Source organism: Tenrec ecaudatus, chromosome 3, assembly GCF_050624435.1.
Source record: "Tenrec ecaudatus isolate mTenEca1 chromosome 3, mTenEca1.hap1, whole genome shotgun sequence".
Classification (NCBI taxonomy): Eukaryota; Metazoa; Chordata; class Mammalia; order Afrosoricida; family Tenrecidae; genus Tenrec; species Tenrec ecaudatus.
Window position 1 is genome coordinate 97,491,461 of NC_134532.1, and position 21,383 is coordinate 97,512,843.

General features: G+C 39.2%; 1 protein-coding gene and 1 pseudogene across 1 annotated transcript in view; one reads left to right on the forward strand and one right to left on the reverse strand.

Annotated features, from left to right (window-relative positions):
* The window catches only part of BBS7 (Bardet-Biedl syndrome 7), a 76,560-nt gene that overhangs the window by 6,957 nt on the left and 48,220 nt on the right, over nucleotides 1–21,383 (forward strand). Inside the window, exons 3-7 of the mRNA XM_075543856.1 lie at nucleotides 14,376–14,438; nucleotides 15,877–16,052; nucleotides 17,878–18,064; nucleotides 20,278–20,350; nucleotides 20,702–20,818. Of these exons, the coding sequence (XP_075399971.1) occupies nucleotides 14,376–14,438; nucleotides 15,877–16,052; nucleotides 17,878–18,064; nucleotides 20,278–20,350; nucleotides 20,702–20,818 (616 nt within the window). The remainder of the gene's footprint in view (nucleotides 1–14,375; nucleotides 14,439–15,876; nucleotides 16,053–17,877; nucleotides 18,065–20,277; nucleotides 20,351–20,701; nucleotides 20,819–21,383) is intronic.
* LOC142443480 (diphthamide biosynthesis protein 3-like) lies at nucleotides 10,419–10,659 on the reverse strand (annotated as a pseudogene).

The following is a 21,383-nucleotide window of genomic DNA, read 5'->3' on the forward strand; positions in this document are numbered from 1 at the left end:
CAGTGGAAAAAGGCAATGGAGAAGTACACTATCAATCGCCACAAGGCCAGGGACCAACTGCAGAACAGACCATCAGCTACTCATGGGCAGTTCAAGTTGAAACTTAAGAAAATTCAAACAAGTCTGTGTGGCAGTTACATACTCTTCTGTCAACTTGTGCAAAGAGGTGGAGTTTAGCCAATGAGGCCTCTGTGTAGGTAGGACCCACTCCTGAGGATTCTGGGAACTCCTGCCTTCCTGGAGGCAGGACACACTCTCTGCGAAACATTCTGTTGACAAGCCACATAGAGCTATCTGATGGCTGCCAGAACCCTGTAGTTGGAGGAACCACATGGAGACCTATGCCAGCACTGAGGTGCGTCCACTGTCACTGGATCTGGCTTGTGATCTTCCTGCATTCAGTATCATTATAAGTGTTGTATGAGTCGGAGGAGGAATTTATAGACTGGTGTAAGACATAAGGGCTAATATCAGACTTAATAGACTTGATATGGACTGGGCTGGGATGTTTTCTTAATATACAATTACTTTTTGATATAAAGCTCTTTCTTATGCACATACGAGTGATCTGGATTTCTTATGCACATATGAGTGATCTGGATTTGTTTCTCTAGACAACCCAGACTAACATAGTCCATTAGAGACACAGTACAACCTTGAATATATCCCACATGAATTTAGAGATCTTCTCAGGAATACATTTGACACATTGAACACTAATCAGTGAAGACCAGATAAGTTTTGGGATGATATCAAGGACATCTTAACATGAGGAAAGCAATACGGTTCTTAAATTGAAAAGAAATAAAAAAAGACTCAATGGATGTCAGAAAGACTGAAATTTGCTCTCAGATGTAAAATAATGAAAGGGAAAGTAAGAAACGATGGAATAAAAGAGCATAACAGCAGATTTCAGAGGGCAGCTCGAGGAGCTCAGGTTAAGCATGATTGTGAAAGGTTCGAAGAATTGGAGTCAGAGGAACCAAAACGGAAGAACACACTTGGCATTTTTCAAGCTGTAAGAACTGAAGAAAAAAATTCAAGCCTTAAAAAAAAAATCAAGCCTTCAGATGTAATATTGAAAGATTCTCTGGGCAAAATATTCAGTGATGTCAGAAGAAGACAGAAGAAGGAATATTCAGAGTCACTGTCTCCTAAATAATTGATTGGTAACAATCATTTCAAGAAGTCTTGGTCGGTTCATGATCAAGAACTGATGGTATTGAAAGAAGCATTCCAGGGGCCATGTAAGTGAGGACGAAACTAAGTCCACATAGAAGAAGCACGCCAGCCTGCCAAAGGGAACATTATCACAACTTAAATTGCGAGCACCTAATTTAGTAGTGTTCTTACATTGAGGAAGTACTTGAGGTCCATCTGCTACCTTAACACTAAACCTATAAATATATGCACATAGATCTATTTCTCCATCATTATATATATATTTACATATGTACATGCCTGTATGTAGACCGCTATAGTTACCCTTTTCCCCCTAGCTCTTTCCTCTTTTTCCTTTTACTTTCCTCTTGTCCCACTATCATGCTCAGTCTTCATTTGGGTTTCAGTAATTTCTCTCAGTTACATTGCCCTTGATCAGTCCCTACCAGGCCTTTCACAGCCCCCTTGTCACTGATTTTGGATCACTTGTTGTTCCCTTGTCCCTGGGTTGGTCAACACCACCTCTTCTACCTCCCCCTCTCCCAAGTCCCCCCAGAACCATTGGTCCCGTTGTTTTCTTCTCTAGACGGTTTATCCCGCCTGTCTTATCTAGCTAGACCTGCAGAGATAATAATATGCACACACAAAAACAAGACATAGCAAAACAAAGTGACAAAAGAAAAAATGACAACAACATCAAAAAGCAATGGGAACATAAAAAAGAATAAATAGTTAAAGGTCTGTTTGTTCATGGCTTGAAGGTAAACCAAGTGGCCATCTAGCTCAGAAGCAACGAAGCCCACACGGAAGAAGCACACCAGCCTGTGTGACCTTGAGGCGTCAAAGGGATCAGGTATCAGGCGTCAAAGAACCAAAAATGATATTGTAAATGAAGGGGAGTGCAGAGTGGAGACCCAAAGCCCATCTGTAGGCAACTGGACATTGTTTTACAGAAGAGTTGCAGGGAGGAGATGAGCCAGTTGTGGCAGTGTAGCAACAATGAAACAAAACTTTCGTCTAGTTTTTAAATGCTTCTTCCCCACCCCTACCTCCCTATCATGATCTCAATTCTACCTTACAAATCCGACTAGACCAGAGGTTATACACTGGTACAGATAGGAACCTGGAACACAGGGAATCCAGGATGGATGATCCCAGTGATGAGAGTGGCGATACCAAAGGGTGGAGAGAGGGTGGGGTAGAAAGGGGGAACCATCCATAAGGATCTTCATATAACCTCTTCTGTGGGGGATGGACAACAGAAAAATGGGTGATGGGAGACATCGGACAGTGTAAGATATGGCAAAATAATTATAAATTATCAAGAGTTCATGAGAGGAGGGAGCAGGGAGAGAGGGAAGAAAATGAGGTGATATTAAGGGCTCAAGTAGCAAGCAATTGCTTTGAGAATGCTGAGGCAACAAATGTACAAATGTGATTGACATACAATGGATGGATGTATGGATTGTGATAAGAGTTGTACGAGCCCCCAATAAAATGATTAAAAAAATTGTGAACCCAAGTTTGCAGAAGTTTGTGGGGTACAGTGGGAGCCCAGAATCCATCGCAGAGTATCCCGTTAGATCAAGCCTCTTGCAGATCCCCTATAGCCACAGATGAAGGATTCAACAGCTTTACTATCAGACAGATTATGGTAAATGTGATTATGGTTATGGTAGATCGAACATGGTATAATTTGATACGTGGTCAGTTGACCTCCACCTTGACCTAACCTGAATTTGATGTAGGCTCGGGCATTTCTTGCTGTTTCCATAACAAAAATGTCTTCACTGCCTTTTTAAATATTGGTGGTGGTCTTTTCTTTATTACTTTATTTGTGTTTTTATTATTATTATTATTTTATTTTTGCCATTGTACCTTGTTACTGGGTTTCCCAGCTTGTGAAGCACAAAAGTAGATGCATAGAGATAGTAATTGAGACAATGGTTAATTGGGGTGTGGGTGTGGGTGTGTTAGGGTTCTCCAGAGAGACAAAACCAGATTGCTAGTAATTATATATTTATAAAGATAGATATATAACAAGAAATGAACCATTAAATTATATACAGATAGATAGATAATACAAGAAATTAACAGTTAAATTATAAAGCAGTGAGACACTAGCAGTCCTTTAAGTCTTGAGAGCTGCCAGTCCCCTTTCTATAGAGAGAGCTGGGCTATATATACCCAGGCAGCAAACAGCAAGGCAGGTCACCAACTGTAACCAACTGTCGGTCCCCAGCTCCAGAGATGAACATTCCAATAGTGTGGGCTTAAAGGGTCCTTAACTTACAGCGACACAGTCCACAGGCTAGGCATCCCACAAGTAGTGGACCCTTTAAATTGAGGCACAGAACTAGCAAGGCGAGGCTCACCAAGCCATTTATCTCTCCGCCCTTCAATTAATCCTACTTGTGTTTATCGGCCAGACTGGCACAATAAACTATCGCAGTCTACCCCTTGCCAACCTGGTACCTGTACACAATTCTTTAGCCATATATATTTATATAATTTCCAGACATTAATGAAATCACACACTTATCATCAATCATCTATCATACATATAAATGAAAACACACTGAGTCAAATTATATCTGATATATCATACCTGAACAAAGGAAATGTATGCACTCATCACATACAAAGAAAATACATTGACAATTACAAACCTCACTTTTGCAATTGATCACGTGGTTGTAACTGATAGGTAGAACTACCTTCTACTGCTACCCATTCTGTATTACCTTTTCCCTGAGCAAGCATCTCAGCTGGCTGTGGTTTTTGGCCTGGCAGGGTGACCCAGACCTTCATTCCTGAGGGGTCTGGGTCATTATAAGTCCTGTCAGGATTGGATTGCTGTAACTTATGATTTACTGTAATAACAGGCCATGGTAACACTAAGAGTCGGCCTATGGGATCTCCTGGATTCCAGACATATTCTTCTTTACCTCCATTATGTAACGCCAGTCCAATTTCTCCTTGGTAATCAGGATCAATCACACCACTTAGCACAGTGACACCCTTCCTGACCTGTTGATCCAAAGGCATGAGAAGCCCAAAGTGGCCAGCTGGCATTCTCAGCTTCCAGTTCAGTGGAATCTGTACTGTTTCCAGGTGGGAGAGTTCCTTCCTTTGGGACCAGAACCTCCAGGCCTGAGGAACACAGGGTCGCTGGGACAGGAAGCAAAAATGCTGCAAGTGGATCACTAGGAGTAATAGTGAGTGGTGCCACTCCAGCTTCCACCCCTTAGTTCCTGGACCCATGAATTCTGGCTATTGGAGACACAGCACCATATATTAGCTGCTGGTTTAGAGCGTATACAGCTTCCTGGAGAACATTGCCCAGCCCCGCAAGTTGTTGCCACCTAGTTGGCGCCGTAATTGTGTCTTTAGGAGCCCACTTCATCGTTCTATCAAGCCGGCAGCTTCAGGATGATGAGGAACATGATACGACCAGTGGATTCCATGGGAATGTGCCCATTGCCGCACTGTATTTGCTGTAAAGTGAGTTCCTTGATCTGAAGCAATGCTATGTGGGATGCCATACCGGTGGATGAGGCATTCTGTTAAGTCCACGAATAGTAGTTTTGGCAGAGCATCGCGTGCAGGAAAGGTAAATCCATATCCAGAGTAGGTATCTATTCCAGTAAGAACAAAACGCTGTCCCCTCCATGATGGAAGTAGTCCTATGTAATCAACCTGCCACCAAGTCCCTGGTTGATCTCTGCGAGGAATGGTCCCATATCTTGAACTTAATGTTGGTTTCTGCTGCTGGCAAATGGGACACTCAGCAGTGGCAGTGGCCAAGTCAGCCTTGGTGAGTGGAAGTCCATATTGCTGTGCCCATGCCTAACCTCCATCCCCGCCACCATGTCCAGTTTGTTCATGTGCCCATTGGGCGATAACAGGAGTGGCAGAGGAAAGAGGAGGACCAGTCTCCACAGCGCGTGTCATCTTATCCACTTGATTATTAAAGTCCTCCTCTTCAGAGGTAATCCTTTGGTGAGCTTTCACATGAGATACAATTACCTTTACTTTCTTGGCCCATTCAGAGGGGTCTATCTACATACTTATTCCCCACACCTCCTTGTCACCAATTTTCCAATCATGGTCCTTCCAATTCCCTGACCATCCAGCCAAGCCATTAGCCACAGCCCATGAATCAGTATATAGTCTCACATCTGGCCATTTTTCCTTATATGCAAACTGAACGGCCAGGTGCATAGAGATAGGGAGGGTTAAGGGATTTGGGGAGCAAATAAGAATCCTGGAGGCGGGAGAGAACACTGGAATTGATTATGATTATGTAACTAAAGCTTATTTTAAAAATGATTTCACCGTGGAGGTGTATGATTTGTGAATACTATATCAAGAAAATCACTAAAAAAGAATGTTGATATAATGTGAAAAATGTGGCCAATGTCACTGAAGAATACGTATAGAAATTGTTTAATAGGAACCTAATTTGCTATATAAACTCTCACCAAAACACAATAAAATATATTTTAAAAAGAGAGAAGCTTTCCAAGCTGCACTGAAACCATTAATGAAAAACAAGGCACCAGACTATAGTTAAGATGTTTCAACAAATTGATATAATATTGACAGCTATCTTCCAAATAATATCCATATTAGTATCCATCTCAAAGAAAGGCTATTCAGCAGGAGGTGAAATTATCAAACAGTACCATTATTTTTATTTATTTAAATATTTTATTGGGAGTTTCTTACAAAGCTTATGACAATTCATCATTCAATTGCATTAAGCACACTTGTACATATGTTGCCATCAACATTCCCCTCCCTCCCATCTCTTGAATTCTTTTTTGAATGTTTGAATGTTTTATTAGGGGCTCATACAACTCTTATCACAATCCATACGTACATCAGTTGTAAAGCACATCTGTACATTCATTGCCCTCATCATTTTCAAAGCATTTGCTCTCCATTTAAGCCCTTGGCATCAGGTCATCTTTTCACCCCCCTCTCTCCACACTCCCCCCTCCCTCCACACTCCCCCTCCCTCGTGAGCCCTTGATAATTTATAAATTATTATTTTGTCATCTCTTTCCCTGTCAGGCGTCTCCCTTCACCCCATTTTCTGTTGTCTGTCCGCCAGGGAGGAGGTCACATGTGGATCCTTGTAATCAGTTCCCTCTTTCCAACCCACTCTCCCTCTACCCTCCCAGTATCGTACTTATACCCCTGGTCCTGAAGGTATCATCTGCCCTGGATTCCCTGTGCCTCCAGCTCCTATCTGCACCAGTGTACATCCTCTGCTCTATCCAGACTTGCAAGGTAGAATTCGGATCATGATATTGGGGGCGGGGGGAGGGGGAGAGTGGGGGAGGAAGGAAGCATTTAGGAACTAGAGGAAAGCTGTATTCTTCATCGGTGCTACATCGCACCCTGACTGATTCATATCCTGCCTTAGACCCCTCTGCAAGGGGATTTCCAGTGGCCAACAAATGGGCTTTGGGTCTCCACTTTGCACTTCCCACTTCATTCACTATGGTAAGATTTTTTTGTTCTGATGATGCCTTATACCTGATCCCTTCGACACCTCGTGATCCCACAGGTTGGTGTGCTTCTTCCATGTGGGCTTTGTTGCTTCTGAGTTAGATGGCCGCTTGTTTATCTTCAAGCCTTTAAGACTCCAGATGCTATACCTTTTGATAGCCGGGCACCATCAGCTTCCTTCGCCACATTTGCTTATGAACCCGTTTGACCTCAGCGATCGTGTCATGGAAGTGGGCACTCAATGATAAGATTTTTTGTTCTTTGATGCCTGATAACTGATCCCTTTGGAACCTCGTGATCACACAGACTGGTGTGTTCTTCCACGTGGGGTTTGTTGTTTCTGAGCAAGATGGCTGCTTGTTTATCTTCAAGCCTTTCAGACCCCAGATACTATCTCTTTTGATAGCCGGGCACCATCAGCTTTCTTCACCACTTTTGCTTGTTCACCTGCTTTGTCTGCAGTGGTTGTGTCGGGTAGGTGAGGATCATAGAATGCCAATTTAATAGAAGGAAGTATTCTTGCATTGAAGGAGTACTTGCCATCTTGGGAATCCTTGATCAATTATTTATTACTGTTTTTATTTTGTGTCTTACACTATCCAATGTCTCCCCTCGCCCACATTTCTGTTATTCGTTTGGGGGTGGGGGTGTTGTGGGTTGGAAAAATATCCAACCTTGTGATGGGTTACACACAAGAACTTTTTGCTGAAGAAAATGAAACAGTTATTGCAGTACATTGACAGGGAACTTTTATTTGGCCGGGTGTTAATAATCTTTATTTAGCATGCCAATATACTTTTTTTCAGGTAATAAATTAGTATGTATAGTTAGACACCTAGGAGGACTTCTGGGTGTACAGAACCAGTTGACATTATAATTTTCAAGTTCTAAATATTAGAGTTAAATAAGAAAAGTGTTTTTCATGTAAAACACAAATTAAGATCATTTGAGTTTCAATTGCCATTTCAGTTTCTGCAAGTTGCCAACTACACATGACTCATGTCTTGGAAATCACCTGATTTCCTGAATCCACTAGCCTTGCCAAGCATCACAAAAGCTAGCAGGAGACAACTTGAATTACAAATCAGTTGAGGTACACCAAACACAGTTAAAGAAGGCACACAGACAGCAGTTCATATCTCAAAAGACCCATGTTTCATTTTCTGCTTAACAAAGGAATGAGGGAATCGTGATGGGTTATTTTTACAATTCACAAATTTGGTGACTTGATGCTTCGGAGATAGAAACCATTCCCATTGTTGCAGCTTATCACTGGACGTTGGTTTAGTGTTGTTTGGGCTTTTCTCCTGGAATATTTGGACTTGAGCAACTTTTCCTGTTTGAAGCTCAGAATAGATATATACTAAGCATGTTTCTTCTTGTCTGAAATTCAGCATCAGTAGAAAAAAATGTGTTATCTATGTTACAAAACCATTAGCATGTGAGTTCATTTTCTCTTCATGGCTTATTCTAGTCAGTCACCATTCATCTTGCTGTTCATTTGAGCAGTCTTTGGTTCCAACAGCTTCAGTAGAGCAGTTGAAGATTACTTCTGGGTGTCAGTGTCCCACGTAGTAATGAGATTTCCCATCAAGAATATACCAAAAGATGCTTATCATATTTCAAGCATTTTAGCATACAACTTCCAATGATTTATTGTATCAGCCTAATGACTAAATATAGCCATGCTGCTGGCAAGGCAACAAAAGGCCATACACTTGTTTGAATTGAAATCCTCAGAGTATAGGCCCTTCATTTATCCATCCATTACAGAAGGTTCGACATTCCGGCAAGCCATTTCCCTCTGTAGTTGCAGGAGTCATTTTCTAACAGTCATTTAGCATAAAAATATTTTTAAAACATACAAGAAAGCTATACATATAACATGAAGGTAATTTCCAGATGTGATTTAATTCCTCCTACTGTGGGCACTGTGGTTTAGGCAGGCTGGTGGCCTTTATGTATTCTTTAGTTTTTATCTGGTTTGCTTGCAAGTTATAGTTCCATTAGCTGTGCCCTCTGTGGTATATTTATTCAGAAAAAGATTGCTTGTTGTTAAGCTCATCTTACCATTACGTTATTATAGCTACTCCACCTCTTGGTAGAAGGAGTAACCCAATATTGCAATGATGCTGAAAGCGCTCACAGCAGATGTGAGAGACATTGACCTCCAGCTGGAATGTAGGTCAGTAGCTTTTTCTAGAAACATGTCAGGAGAAGTACAGACAAGGAAACGTTACTGGCCCTGCTCTGGAAGGAACACACAGCATTTCACTTACTGCGCCACCTGGCACGCTTTGTTCCTCTCATTCTTCTCTTGGGTATTTGACTTTTTACCTTGATTTTCAAAGAACAAACAACATTGACAAGATTCTTTGATCATTTCACTTGTTGACATTTCTTGCTTATTCAACTAACTTTTAGTTCTGGAGAAATGAGCTCCCTGTATTTTCTTTTAACTAGGATCTTTACTGGTGCAGCGGTCAGCTGCTAACAGAACTTGCAGGGGCTTGAATCCACCAGCTACATGTGGGAGAAAGATGTGGCTGTCTGCTTACAGCCTTAGAAGCCCTATAGGGCAGTTCTGCTCTGTCCTATAGGGTTGTTGTGAGTCATACTCAGTAGTGGGCTTGAGTAATATGTTCAGCCCTCTACACAGAAAATATAAAAGCCAAAGCATTCTAACGGCCACGAATATTATAATGAAGATAAGACCAAAGAGGCTAGGCATAGTGCAGGAACAGAAAAGTGCAAGAGGACATCCCCTTACAGAAGGGTCGCCTAGAGGAGACGAGCCAGTCAGGGTGCAGTGTAGCAACGATGAAACATGCAACTTTCCTCTAATTCTTTAATGCTTCCCCCACCCCCACCCCCACTATCATGATCCCATTTCTGCCTTACAAATCTGGCTAGACCAGAGGATGTACACTGGTACAAATAGGAACTGGGAACACAGGGAATCCAGGACAGATGATCCCTTCAGGACCATTGGTGAGAGTGGTGATACTGGGACAGTGGAGGGAAGGTTGGGTAGACAGGGGGAACAGATTACAAGGATCTATATATAACCCTTTCTCTGGGGGACAGACAGAAAAGTGGGTGAAGGGAGATGTCGGAAAGTGTAAGACATGACAAAATAATAATAATTTATAAATTATAAAGTGTTCATGAGGGAGAAGGGAGGAAGGGGAAAAATGAGCTGATACCAAATGGAAAGAAAATGCTTTGAGAATGATATGGCAGCAAATGTACAAATGTGCTTGACACAATGGATGTATGTATGGATTGTGATACGAGTTGTATGAACCCCCCAATAAAATAATTCCAAAAAAAAGAAAAAGTGCAAGAAAGTTTACTGCTAAGGAAACAAATATTCTTTAAGTTTAGAACTGGAAAGTGATGTAAATTTTCAAAGGAAGGGCTGAATTTAATAGTCTTAATTACTATGACAAAAGTACAATCCTTTTTGGTTGTTGTTGTTAAAGAACAAGGATGTCTTTGAGGTACATGATACTAAGAACATTTGCAATTCAAAGTTATGAACATAAAATTGAGTATATTATGTCATGTTATGGTTGGCTTCTTTAATTAAGATGAACATGCCCTTTGAGGGAATGAATTCACAGTTGATAACAATAGCAAACTACCAATCACTACCCCCAGGAAGAGGCTGGTAACTTCATTTGGCATTTGGTTTTTCCATCTCAGTTCAAGATTTAGATTTCCTAAGTCTTTCATCAGCATTTAACCAATTCTTTGTTGGTGGAAGGGGCTGGAATTGTTTCTTTACACATAAACTGATCTTTGTCATAAATCACTTTTATAATGAGAGAACAGCTTGGACATGTCACATCTTCCTTGTTCTCCAAATCCTTGGTGATACAGAAGTTATCACCACGTGGGCAGGAATAGAAATATGATTCTGAATCTGTCGTATTGGAAGTCCTTGATCTCCGCCTTGTCGTAGAACACTACCATTATCACTGGGGTCAACAAATGGGCTTTCACGCTTGTCTCATGCAGCCTTCGCCACTGTAAGCTTGCCCAGCTACCACCCCGCAGGGAGTTTTCAATTCATTCGGGGACTTTCAGAAATTCAAGCCAAATTCACAACAGGTCATGGAATAAAGGATATAATGAAGGATATAATTATTGATGTCAGATGGATCATGGCTGAAAATAGTTGGAGGGTTAATGTGATCCAAATCATGGTGTTTGCAATTGCCTTGTGCGTGTGAAAGCTGGTCAATGAGTAAGGAATGCTAAAGAAAAATTGGTTGATGAGGACCATTGAGTATACCATGGACTGCCACAAAAAGGAACAAATCTGTCTTGGAAGAAGTACATGAAGAATGCTCCCTGGAAGTGAGGATGGTAAAACTTCATCTCACACACTTTAGACGTGTTAGGAGGAGGAACCATTTCCTGGAGGAGAACATCTTACTTGGTAAAAAAGAGGATCACCAGAAAAGAGGAAAGGGAGGAAGGCAGGGCTTTCTACTCGTGTAGACACTTACAGTCATGGAAACTCAAAGGGAGCAGCTCTCCCCTGCCCTATCGGGTCAGCTTCCTGACGGTGAGTGTAGAAAGAGGAAGCCTCTTGATAAGATAGTTTGACCCATGGCTACAACAATAGACTCTAGCATAGCAATCATTATGGGAATATGCCAGGATCAGGCACAATTTGGTTTTGTTACACATAGAATTGCTATGAATCGCGATGATCTTGATGACCATTCCTAACAACAGTATATTTCTATTGGTAAGCTTTACTGGTTCTGCTCCTTTGAGCAACCAAACTTAAGACAGTACATAAAACAAGTCCATACATATATATGCAATTTTTTATTCTTTCTGGTGGGATTAGAAACTTGGGGTATTTGATGAATGCTGTAAGTTAGAATCAACACAATGAATTTGGGGTTTCTTATATTTATTTCAAAATAGTCTATTGGCCACATGTTAATTGTTATGTTGGGTGTTGACTATGTTGGGATTCATTTAACTTTTAAAAAAATGTTTAATTATAGGTCAGCCACACTTTATGTGATAGTCCGTTTTGAAAGTAATCTTAGGATGTTTTTATGTTCAGTGAAGAAAAGAAAAGTTCTTTAGTGTCATAGAGTCCGTTTGTCTTACAGCAAGACTATGTGCAACAGAATGAGGCACTCTCTGGCCCCATGCCATCCTCACGGTTAGTGTTATGTCGGAGCCCCCTCTTGCAGCCATTGTGCCAGTCCAGCTCAATGAGTACCTTCTTTTTTGCTGCCTCTGGACTTTACCAAGTGTAATGTCTTTTTTTTCAGGGACTGGTCTTTCCTGACAACATGTTCCAAAGTACATGAAATGTGCTTTTTTCTATCCACATGCCTAAGGAGCAGTCTGGGTATCTGTCTTCCAAGACAAATATTCTTCTGGTAGTCTATGCTAATTTCAGTGTGCTAATTTCAGTTATATAAACTGTTGTCAGTTTGAGATTTAAGAGTGCAGGGGTGGAGTTTAGTAGCCTGTCAATCAGGTTGCAGCAGAGATAAATAGCTCCCTAGAGGTGAGGTACACTCCCTTCCGGTAAGACATTCCAGTTGAGAAGACACATAGAGCTACGCTAGAGCCCTGGAGCTAAAGGAGCCACCTGGAGACCCCTGCCAGCCCTACCGTGCTTCCACTGCCACTGATCCACAAGACTTTCCACCTACTAGCCTGTGATTGTCCTGCACTCGGAGTCATTGCTTGTGTTGCAAGGGTCTGAGAGGAATTTATAGATTGGTATCGGGCATATGGGCTAATATTGGATTTATGGACTTGATCTGGACTGGACTGGACTGGGATGTTTTCTCAATGTACAATTGCTCTTTGATATAAAGTTCTCTCTTAGGCACATGAGTGTTTATGAATTTGCTTCTCTTGTCAACCCAAACTAGCAGATTTGTCAACACCGTAATTCAGATACATCAAAATATCTCTGATCTTCCTTATTCATGTCCAACTTTCACATGCATATAAAGCAACTGAAAATACTATGGCTTGAATCAGGCATACCTTAGTCTTTGATGTGACATCTTTCAACATCTTAAAGAGGTTTTAGTTTTTAAAATCATTGTATTGGGGGCTCATATAACTCTTATCACAATCCACACATACATCAATTGTATAAATCACATTTGTACATTTGTTACCCTCATAATTTTCAAAACATTTGCTCTCCACGACAATGCTTCTTTTAAAAAGAATCTATTCTGCCACTCTGTGGCTTTTTTAAAAAAGAGAGGTTTTATGCAGCAGATTTGTCCAATGTAACATGTCATTTGAGTTCTTGACTGCTATTTCCATAAACATTGATTGTAGATGAATGAAAATCTTTTATTTTAGTCTTTTCTCGATTTATCACATCAGTTAGTCAAATTGTGAGGAATTTTGTTTTATTAACATTAATTTACAATCCATACTGAAGGCTACAATCTTTGATTTTTATCAGCAAGTACTTCAAGCCCTCTTTACTTTTAGGTAGTAAGATTGTGTCACCTGCATATTGCAGGTGATTAGGAAGCCTTCCTCCAGTCCTGATGCCTCATTCTTCTTCGTATAGTCAGATTAGTTGCTCATTATACAGACTGAATTAAATTTGAGGGAAGGATACAACCATGACACATACTTTGTTCTGTTCCATTGACCGGCGTTTGGTTAGTGCAAAGGTCTGTTTATAGGTTCTATGTGAGCACAATGAAGTGTTCTGAAATTCCCGTTCTTCTCTATGTTATATATAGTGTATTATGATCCACAGTCAAATGCCTTTACTGAACCGATAGGACATAAATATCTCCCTGGTACTCTCTGCTTTTAGTCAAGATCCATTGTGTGTCAACAATGATATCTCTCATTCTATGTCCTTTTGTGAATCCAGCTTAAATTTCTGGCAGCTACTTATCAACGTACTGCTGCAACTATTTTTGAGATATTTTCTGCAAATTTCTACTTGCACATGATGTTAATGGTACTGTCCAACAATTTCTGCATTCTGTTAGGTCAGTCTTTCTTTTGAATGGACACATATATGCATCTTTTCCTGTTGGTTGCCAACTGGCTGACTTCACATTTCTTGGCATAGCTGGGTCTGTTTCCAGTGCGTCATCAGCTTGTTGCAATGTTTCAGTTGGGATTCCATTAATTCTTGAACCTTTCTTTTTCACTAATTATTTCAATACAGCTTGAACTTCTTCAGAAACAATAGTTCTCATTCATATATTACATCTTGACATAGTTGAATGTCAACTAAATCGTTTTGGTACAGTGACTGTATATTCCATCTTCTTTTGATGTTTCCTATAGCAGTCAATATTTTCCCATAGAATCCTACAGCATGGACATTTGAGACTTGGGTTTCTTAAATCAATTCTTCCAGTTTCAGAGATGCTGAATGTACTCTTTCCCTTTGGCTTCTTCCACCCTGTGATTTATGTTCATATTTCTTCTTTCAGTCTTGTAGTAGAATCAGAATATATGGTCAGCAACATCTCTTTTATTCTTTGGAGGATTTTTTTGTGGGGGGAAGGTGGGAGTGAGTAGTAAAATATTTCATGGATACCTTATCTCTGCTTTTTAAGTTATGTAGTTTATGTATTTACAATCTTATTTTCTCCATATACAATTAATAGGGTAAAATAATAATAATTTAAAATCTCTTCAATCTATTACAGGTGGTTATTGGTGATCAGGATGGGGTTGTTATGTGTTTTGGAGTCAAGAAAGGGGAAGCAGTGGTAAGTATATTCTTCAGAGAGAGAAATCTTTTTTTTTGAAGGAATTCTATACTACTTATTAAATAATCTTAGGCTAAAAACTTCCTGAAATATATACAATTGGATTATGAGGGAAGTTATTTGAAGCAGCATATAATGCAAAAATCATGTTTAACTAGTTGGAAACTTTGGCAGTTTGTGGTGACATATTTGTTTTCTATGCTCTGTAACAATTGACCTCACAGTTATGGCTTTAAAGTAAAACATATCTACAAGTTTTATCTAAAAAATGCTGTGGGTTATGGGTCTAGGCACGGATTAGTGTGCATGTACGTCCCCCGCTCACATTCCACCATGTAGATGTTGGCTTCTGGAGCTTGAGAACCTGTTCCAAGCTTCTGTGGTTTGGTGTTATTCCCTTCCATGCCATTGTGAGATGAGAGATCTTTTTTCTTGCTGTCTGTCAGACGGGGCTGCTCTTAGCTCCTTAAACCCTGTGTGCTTCCTTCCCATAAAGTCTTTTCACAGACCTTCTTTCTGCCTATTTCTTCAAAGACAGCAGTAAAATCTTTCTCTTCAGTCTTTTAACACTGGTCTCATGTAACGTAATCGTGGACATGCCTGTCCCATCACATTCACAGATCCTAACACACAAATACCGTATATACTTGAGGATAAGCCGACACAAATATCAGTCATGGCACCTAATTTTACTACAAAAACTGCATAAAAAATGTACTGAAAAACTCAGCTTGTACAAGAGTATATACAGTAGGTTCTAGTTGTGAATGCTGGTGATAATTACCATATTACATACTATGATATTTAGAAAAAGAAGAGACTGAAAGCTACATGAAACTCAATGTTTTCAATTTTAACATAAATCCATTTAACCTTCCAAGTATATAGTCATTTGTGTAGGAAGAAAAAGAAAACTGATGTAAAATTTATAAACGTTGTAATAGCCAAGAGAGATTAGTTTTAAGATATATATATATGTTGTATGTAAAATAGGATGGTGAACCTAATTAATGAATTAGTTCATTGAACTTTCTTGTAGGTAGGACTATTACTTAAAAAAAATTGCCTCTCAAACTTTAATGTGGATTGAAACCACCTGAGGAATCTTGTTAAAATGCAGCTACTCATTCAGTAGATTTGCAGTTGGTTCTGAATTGTACTGTTAGCAAGTGTGATGATTTAGCAAAAATGATGTCAGTGCATCATAAGGGAGCTCTACTTTGAGTTACAAGAGTTTAGAATGTAGTGATACCATTGAAATATGTATAAGAATAAATATTCCAAACATTACTTAAATAAATTTTATCTAAAATATTTGCATACAATGTATACAGCACATTTTGTAAGTTTAAAATCAGAGTGTTTTAATGATAAAAGGAAATGCTTACAATAAAGCAATTTGTATACCTAATAATTGATCCCCTAATTATTTTTGCAGGCAGTCTTTAAGACTCTACCTGGACAGAGGATTGCAAGGCTGGAACTAGGAGGGGTTCTTAACACACCTCAGGAAAAAATTTTTATTGCTGCAGGATCTGAGATTAGAGGCTTCACAAAGAGAGGGAAACAGTTCCTGTCCTTTGAAACAAACCTCACAGAAAGCATCAAAGCTATGTATGTTTATTGTTTTCCTTTTCATCTGTGGGACAGTTATAAAGGAGCCCTGGTAACATAGTGTCAAACGTGCTTGGCTACTAACTGAGCTATCTGCTCCATGGGAGCGCAGTGTGGAAGTCCTTTTCCACAAACTTACACACGCGCACACACACACACACGCACGGTGCCACTGAGTCCATTCCAACTCTTAGCAACCTTATATAGAATTTCTGAGGCTATAGATCTTTATTGGGCAGATAGCTATATTTTCCTCCCAAGGAGCAGCTTGGGCGTTTGAACTGTCAGCTTGCAGTTAGCAGTCCAAGACATACCCAACAGCACCACCAGACCTTAAAAACTACAGCCTTGGAAACCCTCTGGGACCACATTACTCTACTCTGTCTTACAGGGGGCCTATCAGTTGAAATTAACTTGACAGTAAGGGGTTGGGGTAGATGTAGAAAATCTGGTGAAGTCTCTTAAAAAGTTTTCTGGGATAAACACTGAATAGAAGTACTTGGGGAGCCCTTGTGGCACAGTGTTTACAGCTCTCAGATGGTTGAATCCCAGCTGCTCTGTGGGAGAAAGATGTGGCAGATTGCTTCTCTGAACATTGTACCACCTTGGAAAACTAAGGGATGGTTGGCTATGTTATATAGGGTTACTGAGTTGGAATTGACTCAACAGCAGTGGGTTTAAAGGTACTTTATGGGTCAAATTTTATTTGAAATCAACCCAAACTTAATTGATTGTTGAAATATGATTTTCTTTGTAAGACCTTTATAATATTTATACATTCATTTTTGACTTCTTGGTTCAGTTTATGATTCAGGATCAAGGCAGAAAGTAACCAATGAAATCTCAGTTTAATTTGTCATTCTTAGCAGCTTCTGGTAGTTCTGGTTTTATGGTAGTTACAATTTGGCAGGCCATCAATGTTTGTGACAACTTACAAGATATAATCTATGTGAAATATGCTTCCCATCTAGGCATCCTGATGGTTGAAATACTTTTAGCATAAAATTTTTTTAAGAGTTCATGGAGATAGAGAAATGAATGAAGCTTTCAAGTAAAATGGCTATCTTTGTGACCATATGATGAAAGATTTATTACACATGTATTTAATTTTTAATCTGTTTCTTCCACATGAAAAGTTGCTTCAATTCAAGAATTGGAACATAGTTGTAATTTTTGTTTAAATGTTAGATTTCATATCATTTTACTTTCATTTAATTTTTATCAAGTAATGAAGTCTTTTCCCCACTGTTAACTGTTTAAAGTAAACTTACTGCAAATCAAATTTTCTAGGCAATTTAATGTGGCAGTAAGAAAGGTAGCTTTAGAAATAAACTATTCTTGAGTCTCAGTTTGCCACCTTTGTGTTATTAAGCTATTAGGTTTCTTAACATTTTATTATTCAACTGTAAAAAGGCATTATAATGGTCCCTGTTTATAAGGTGGTGCTTGTTGATAATCTGATGGTTAAATGGGCCAATATCTGTAAATGGCTTAAAACAGTGTTTGCACATTGTACACATTCAAATTGTCTTCACAAAGTTAAATCATCATCTGTATTTTCGTTTCCAGCTTTTCTAAAATTCATTGTTTATTGAGCGGCCTGAGACCTTAACATGCCTCATTTTTACCTTTCAAAATCAAAACAGCTGAAAAGGCTAGAAATTTAGTGGGGGCAGCAGTTGCTTTTAAATTCCTTTTTCTAAGCTTATGATAAAATAATGGTATACTTTGTAAACTTCTGTTTCATCTCTGAAAAAAATTCAGGAGGGTATCTGCTTATTTTAGAAGTTTGGTGCTCTTAAATTTCTATTTTAATTTTTTTCAGGCACATATCTGGCTCAGACCTCTTTCTCAGTGCAAATTACATTTATAACCATTATTGTGACTGCAAAGACCAACATTATTACCTTTCGGGGGACAAGATCAACGACATCATCTGCCTTCCAGTGGAAAGAGTGCCTCAGATTACACCGATACTGGCCTGCCAGGATAGAGTACTCAGAGTTTTACAGGTTACTTCTTACTTGCATTTTCATAATTTTGGTAAATGAACATTAATGAATAATTTATTGCAATGGTTAGTACTAGTTCAGCTGCCTCACAGGAAATAATATGGGAAGATTTAGAAAATATTTTAATTGATAAACTGACTTGCTTTTGTTGTTGAGGCTGCAGTCTTTTTGCTGCTGGGTGTGGCCAGTTTTCAGAGGCGCTCCATGTGGGAGAAAAGGGTGCTCTTCCCCTCACCACCTGCGATTTCTGAACTAGTAACTACCAGAATGGAGTGTATCGCTTTTCTCCAAAGCTCCTCCCCACCCCAGGTTTTCATTGTTCGTCTGCTTCCTCCATCATACCCCTCCCCCAATCAAATGAAAAGAGAGCATTAACTTAGAGAGAGGGTGTTAGGTTTTAACAAGGAACAGTTGAGGTCAGGATGATAAAATTTGAATTTATCTAGTATTCCTGGGAAAGTAGGTAGTTCACAAATTTTTATTGGATAAATAAGTAATTGGGAGAAGAGAACAATTATTTTAGTGTCCCTACAGTTAGGTTAAAAGCAATTATTGGCTAAAGTAAGTGCGTAAGGTCTTTTTTTATTAGTAGTAATGATTATGGTAATTACTACCACTCCTATTGGACAGTGACATTTAATGTAAGATACATACGATAGGGAAACAGATCTATGTGAATATGTTTATATGTTAAGTATTAAGGTAGCAGATAGACGTTGGGCCTCCACTCAAGTACTCCCTCAACACAACTTTGTTTTAATAATTGGCTTTCTGTGATTCTTGCCTTCCTGACACAATCTCTGAAGACAAATGGGTACATAAGCAAATGTGGTGAAGATAGCTGATGGTGCCCGGCTATCAAAAGATATAGCGTCTGGGGTCTTGAAGTTTGAAGTTAAACAAGGGACCATCAAACAGGGAAGCAACAAAGCCTACATGGAAGAAGCACACCAGCCTGTGTGATCTTCATGAAGTACTGATGGGATCAGGTATTAGCCTTCAAAGACCCACAGCAGAAATTCATATCAATGTGAATAAGGGAGAGTGCAGAGTGGAGACCCAAAGCCCATCTGTAGACATTTGGAAGGGTCACAAAGAAGAGACCAACCAGTCAGGGTACAGTATAGCACTTACAAAATATACAACTTTCCTCTAGTTATTTAATGCTTCCTCCCCCCAACTATTATGACCCCAATTACAAATCCGGCTAGACCAGAGCATGTACACTAGTACAGATAAGAGCTGGAAACAGGGAATTGAGGACAGGTAAATCCTTCAGGACAAATAATGAGAGTAGTGAGACCAGGAGGTTAAGGGGAAGGGGGGACAGGGAAGAGGGAACCAAGCACAGTGATCTATATATAGCCCTCTCCCAGGGGGACAGACAATAGAAAAGTGGATGAAGGGAGACATCAGTCAGTGTAAGACATAAACAAATAAAAATAATATATAAATCATCAAGGGTTCATGAGGGGAGGGAGGGGGAAATGAGCTATTACCAAGGGCTCAAGTAGAAAGAAAATGTTTTGAAAATGATGATGGCAACGTATATACAAATGTGATTGACACAGTGGATGTATGTGTGGATTGTGATAAGAGCTGTACGAGCCCCCAATAAAATGATTTAAAAAATACACACACACACACACACTATAGGACTATTAAAATAACATTTAAATGTAAATAACATGGGTAATTGAACCAGAAATTTAGGCAGTTGTACCTAACAACAATAATGTATGTTAATATTTCACAATATAATTTGGAAAGTTTATATTAGATAATATAATTTATTTGAATATAGATATTACCAATGTTTTCAGACACAAAGCTGACTTAGACTTCTTCCCCAGTGTAAGTTAAACCTATAATGATTTCAGTTGGCCCTCCATGCTTGTGGTTCTAGTCATCCATTTGATTGCTGGTCAAAAATACTGTGGGGTGGGGTTGGAGCATGAGGATGGGAGAATAGGAGGAAGAAATTAAATGAGAAAGCAATTCCCCAAAGGCTAAGAGGAGTACCCAGTGCTATTTACATAACCTGTGCATTATGTTAGGCATTGCAAGTGATGCAGTGCTAACTTAAAGTCTTGACAAGATGTGTATTGGTTACATGCAAGTACTGTACCTCTCCCTCTCTCAAACTGAGGGACTGTTGTATTGTGATGGTTATAAAATGGTACTCTTTCAGTTTTAAAATACTTCTCCTTCAGGGATCTGATCTCAGATATGAAGTTGAAGTTCCTGGACCACCTACTGTTTTAGCACTGCACAACGGAAATGGCGGTAATGCTATTTAAGTCTGAGTATGTTAGATTGGTAAAAACCTGCGTTTATGAAAAACATAAAGTTGGAAAATTGCAGAAAGAAAATGAAATTAGAGACAATTATTTTCTTGTATTTTGCCAGTAACTCATAGTGATAAGTTGTTGAACTTTAAATTTCCGTTTATCTTAAAATTAGATGACGCAGAGATTTGTCTCTTATGGCTATAAAATCCAGCGTATATAAGCCATCCCCCCAGATTTTGTTTACCAGTTTTTTTACCTTAGGAAATTTTTATATGAAAATACTTAAATTTTAAAAGGTATTGTGAGTGTGTGGAATAAAGAAATGTTGAATTTAATTATAACTTAGGTGATTCTGGAGAAGACCTTTTGTTTGGAACATCAGATGGAAGACTTGGGCTTATTCAGATCACTACGTCTAATCCAATACATAAGTGGGAAATTCGAAATGAAAAAAAGAGGGGAGGTATGTTTATGGTGCAGTTCACATGATGAGATTTCAGTAACTATTAAGTAAAACATTCAGACTGTGTCTTACATTTTAATTTATACTGTACAGATAACATGTTGACCACTCATAGAGCCTCTTTATATTTGCCTACTATTAATTGGTTTATCATACTATTACCAAAACTGTTTTGTTTGAGATAGGCTTTTATGGGCCAATGTCTATCTATGACATCATTCTATGCCACAATCCATTTTTAAATTGCTGGAATAGGGAATTGACTATAATCTGGGAGTTTTTGTATTAAGGAAGGAAGAAGTGTTGTCAGTGAGAGCATATTCCTATTTTTAAGGAATATGTTTCTAGAAGAAACTTATACTTGATATGGTAATAATTTATTTTTGAAGAATTAAGATCAGACTAGTCCTAAAGAGCCAGAGATTAAAGATGTCCCAAATGTCCAACTCTTCCAATGGGCTATCCTGCTTCATTCCCTTCCCACCCTCTCCACTCCTTCCTTTACTATATCCCCTTTAATCTCTTGGTTCACTGCAATGTTTCACAGACACTCACTAAACTTTGA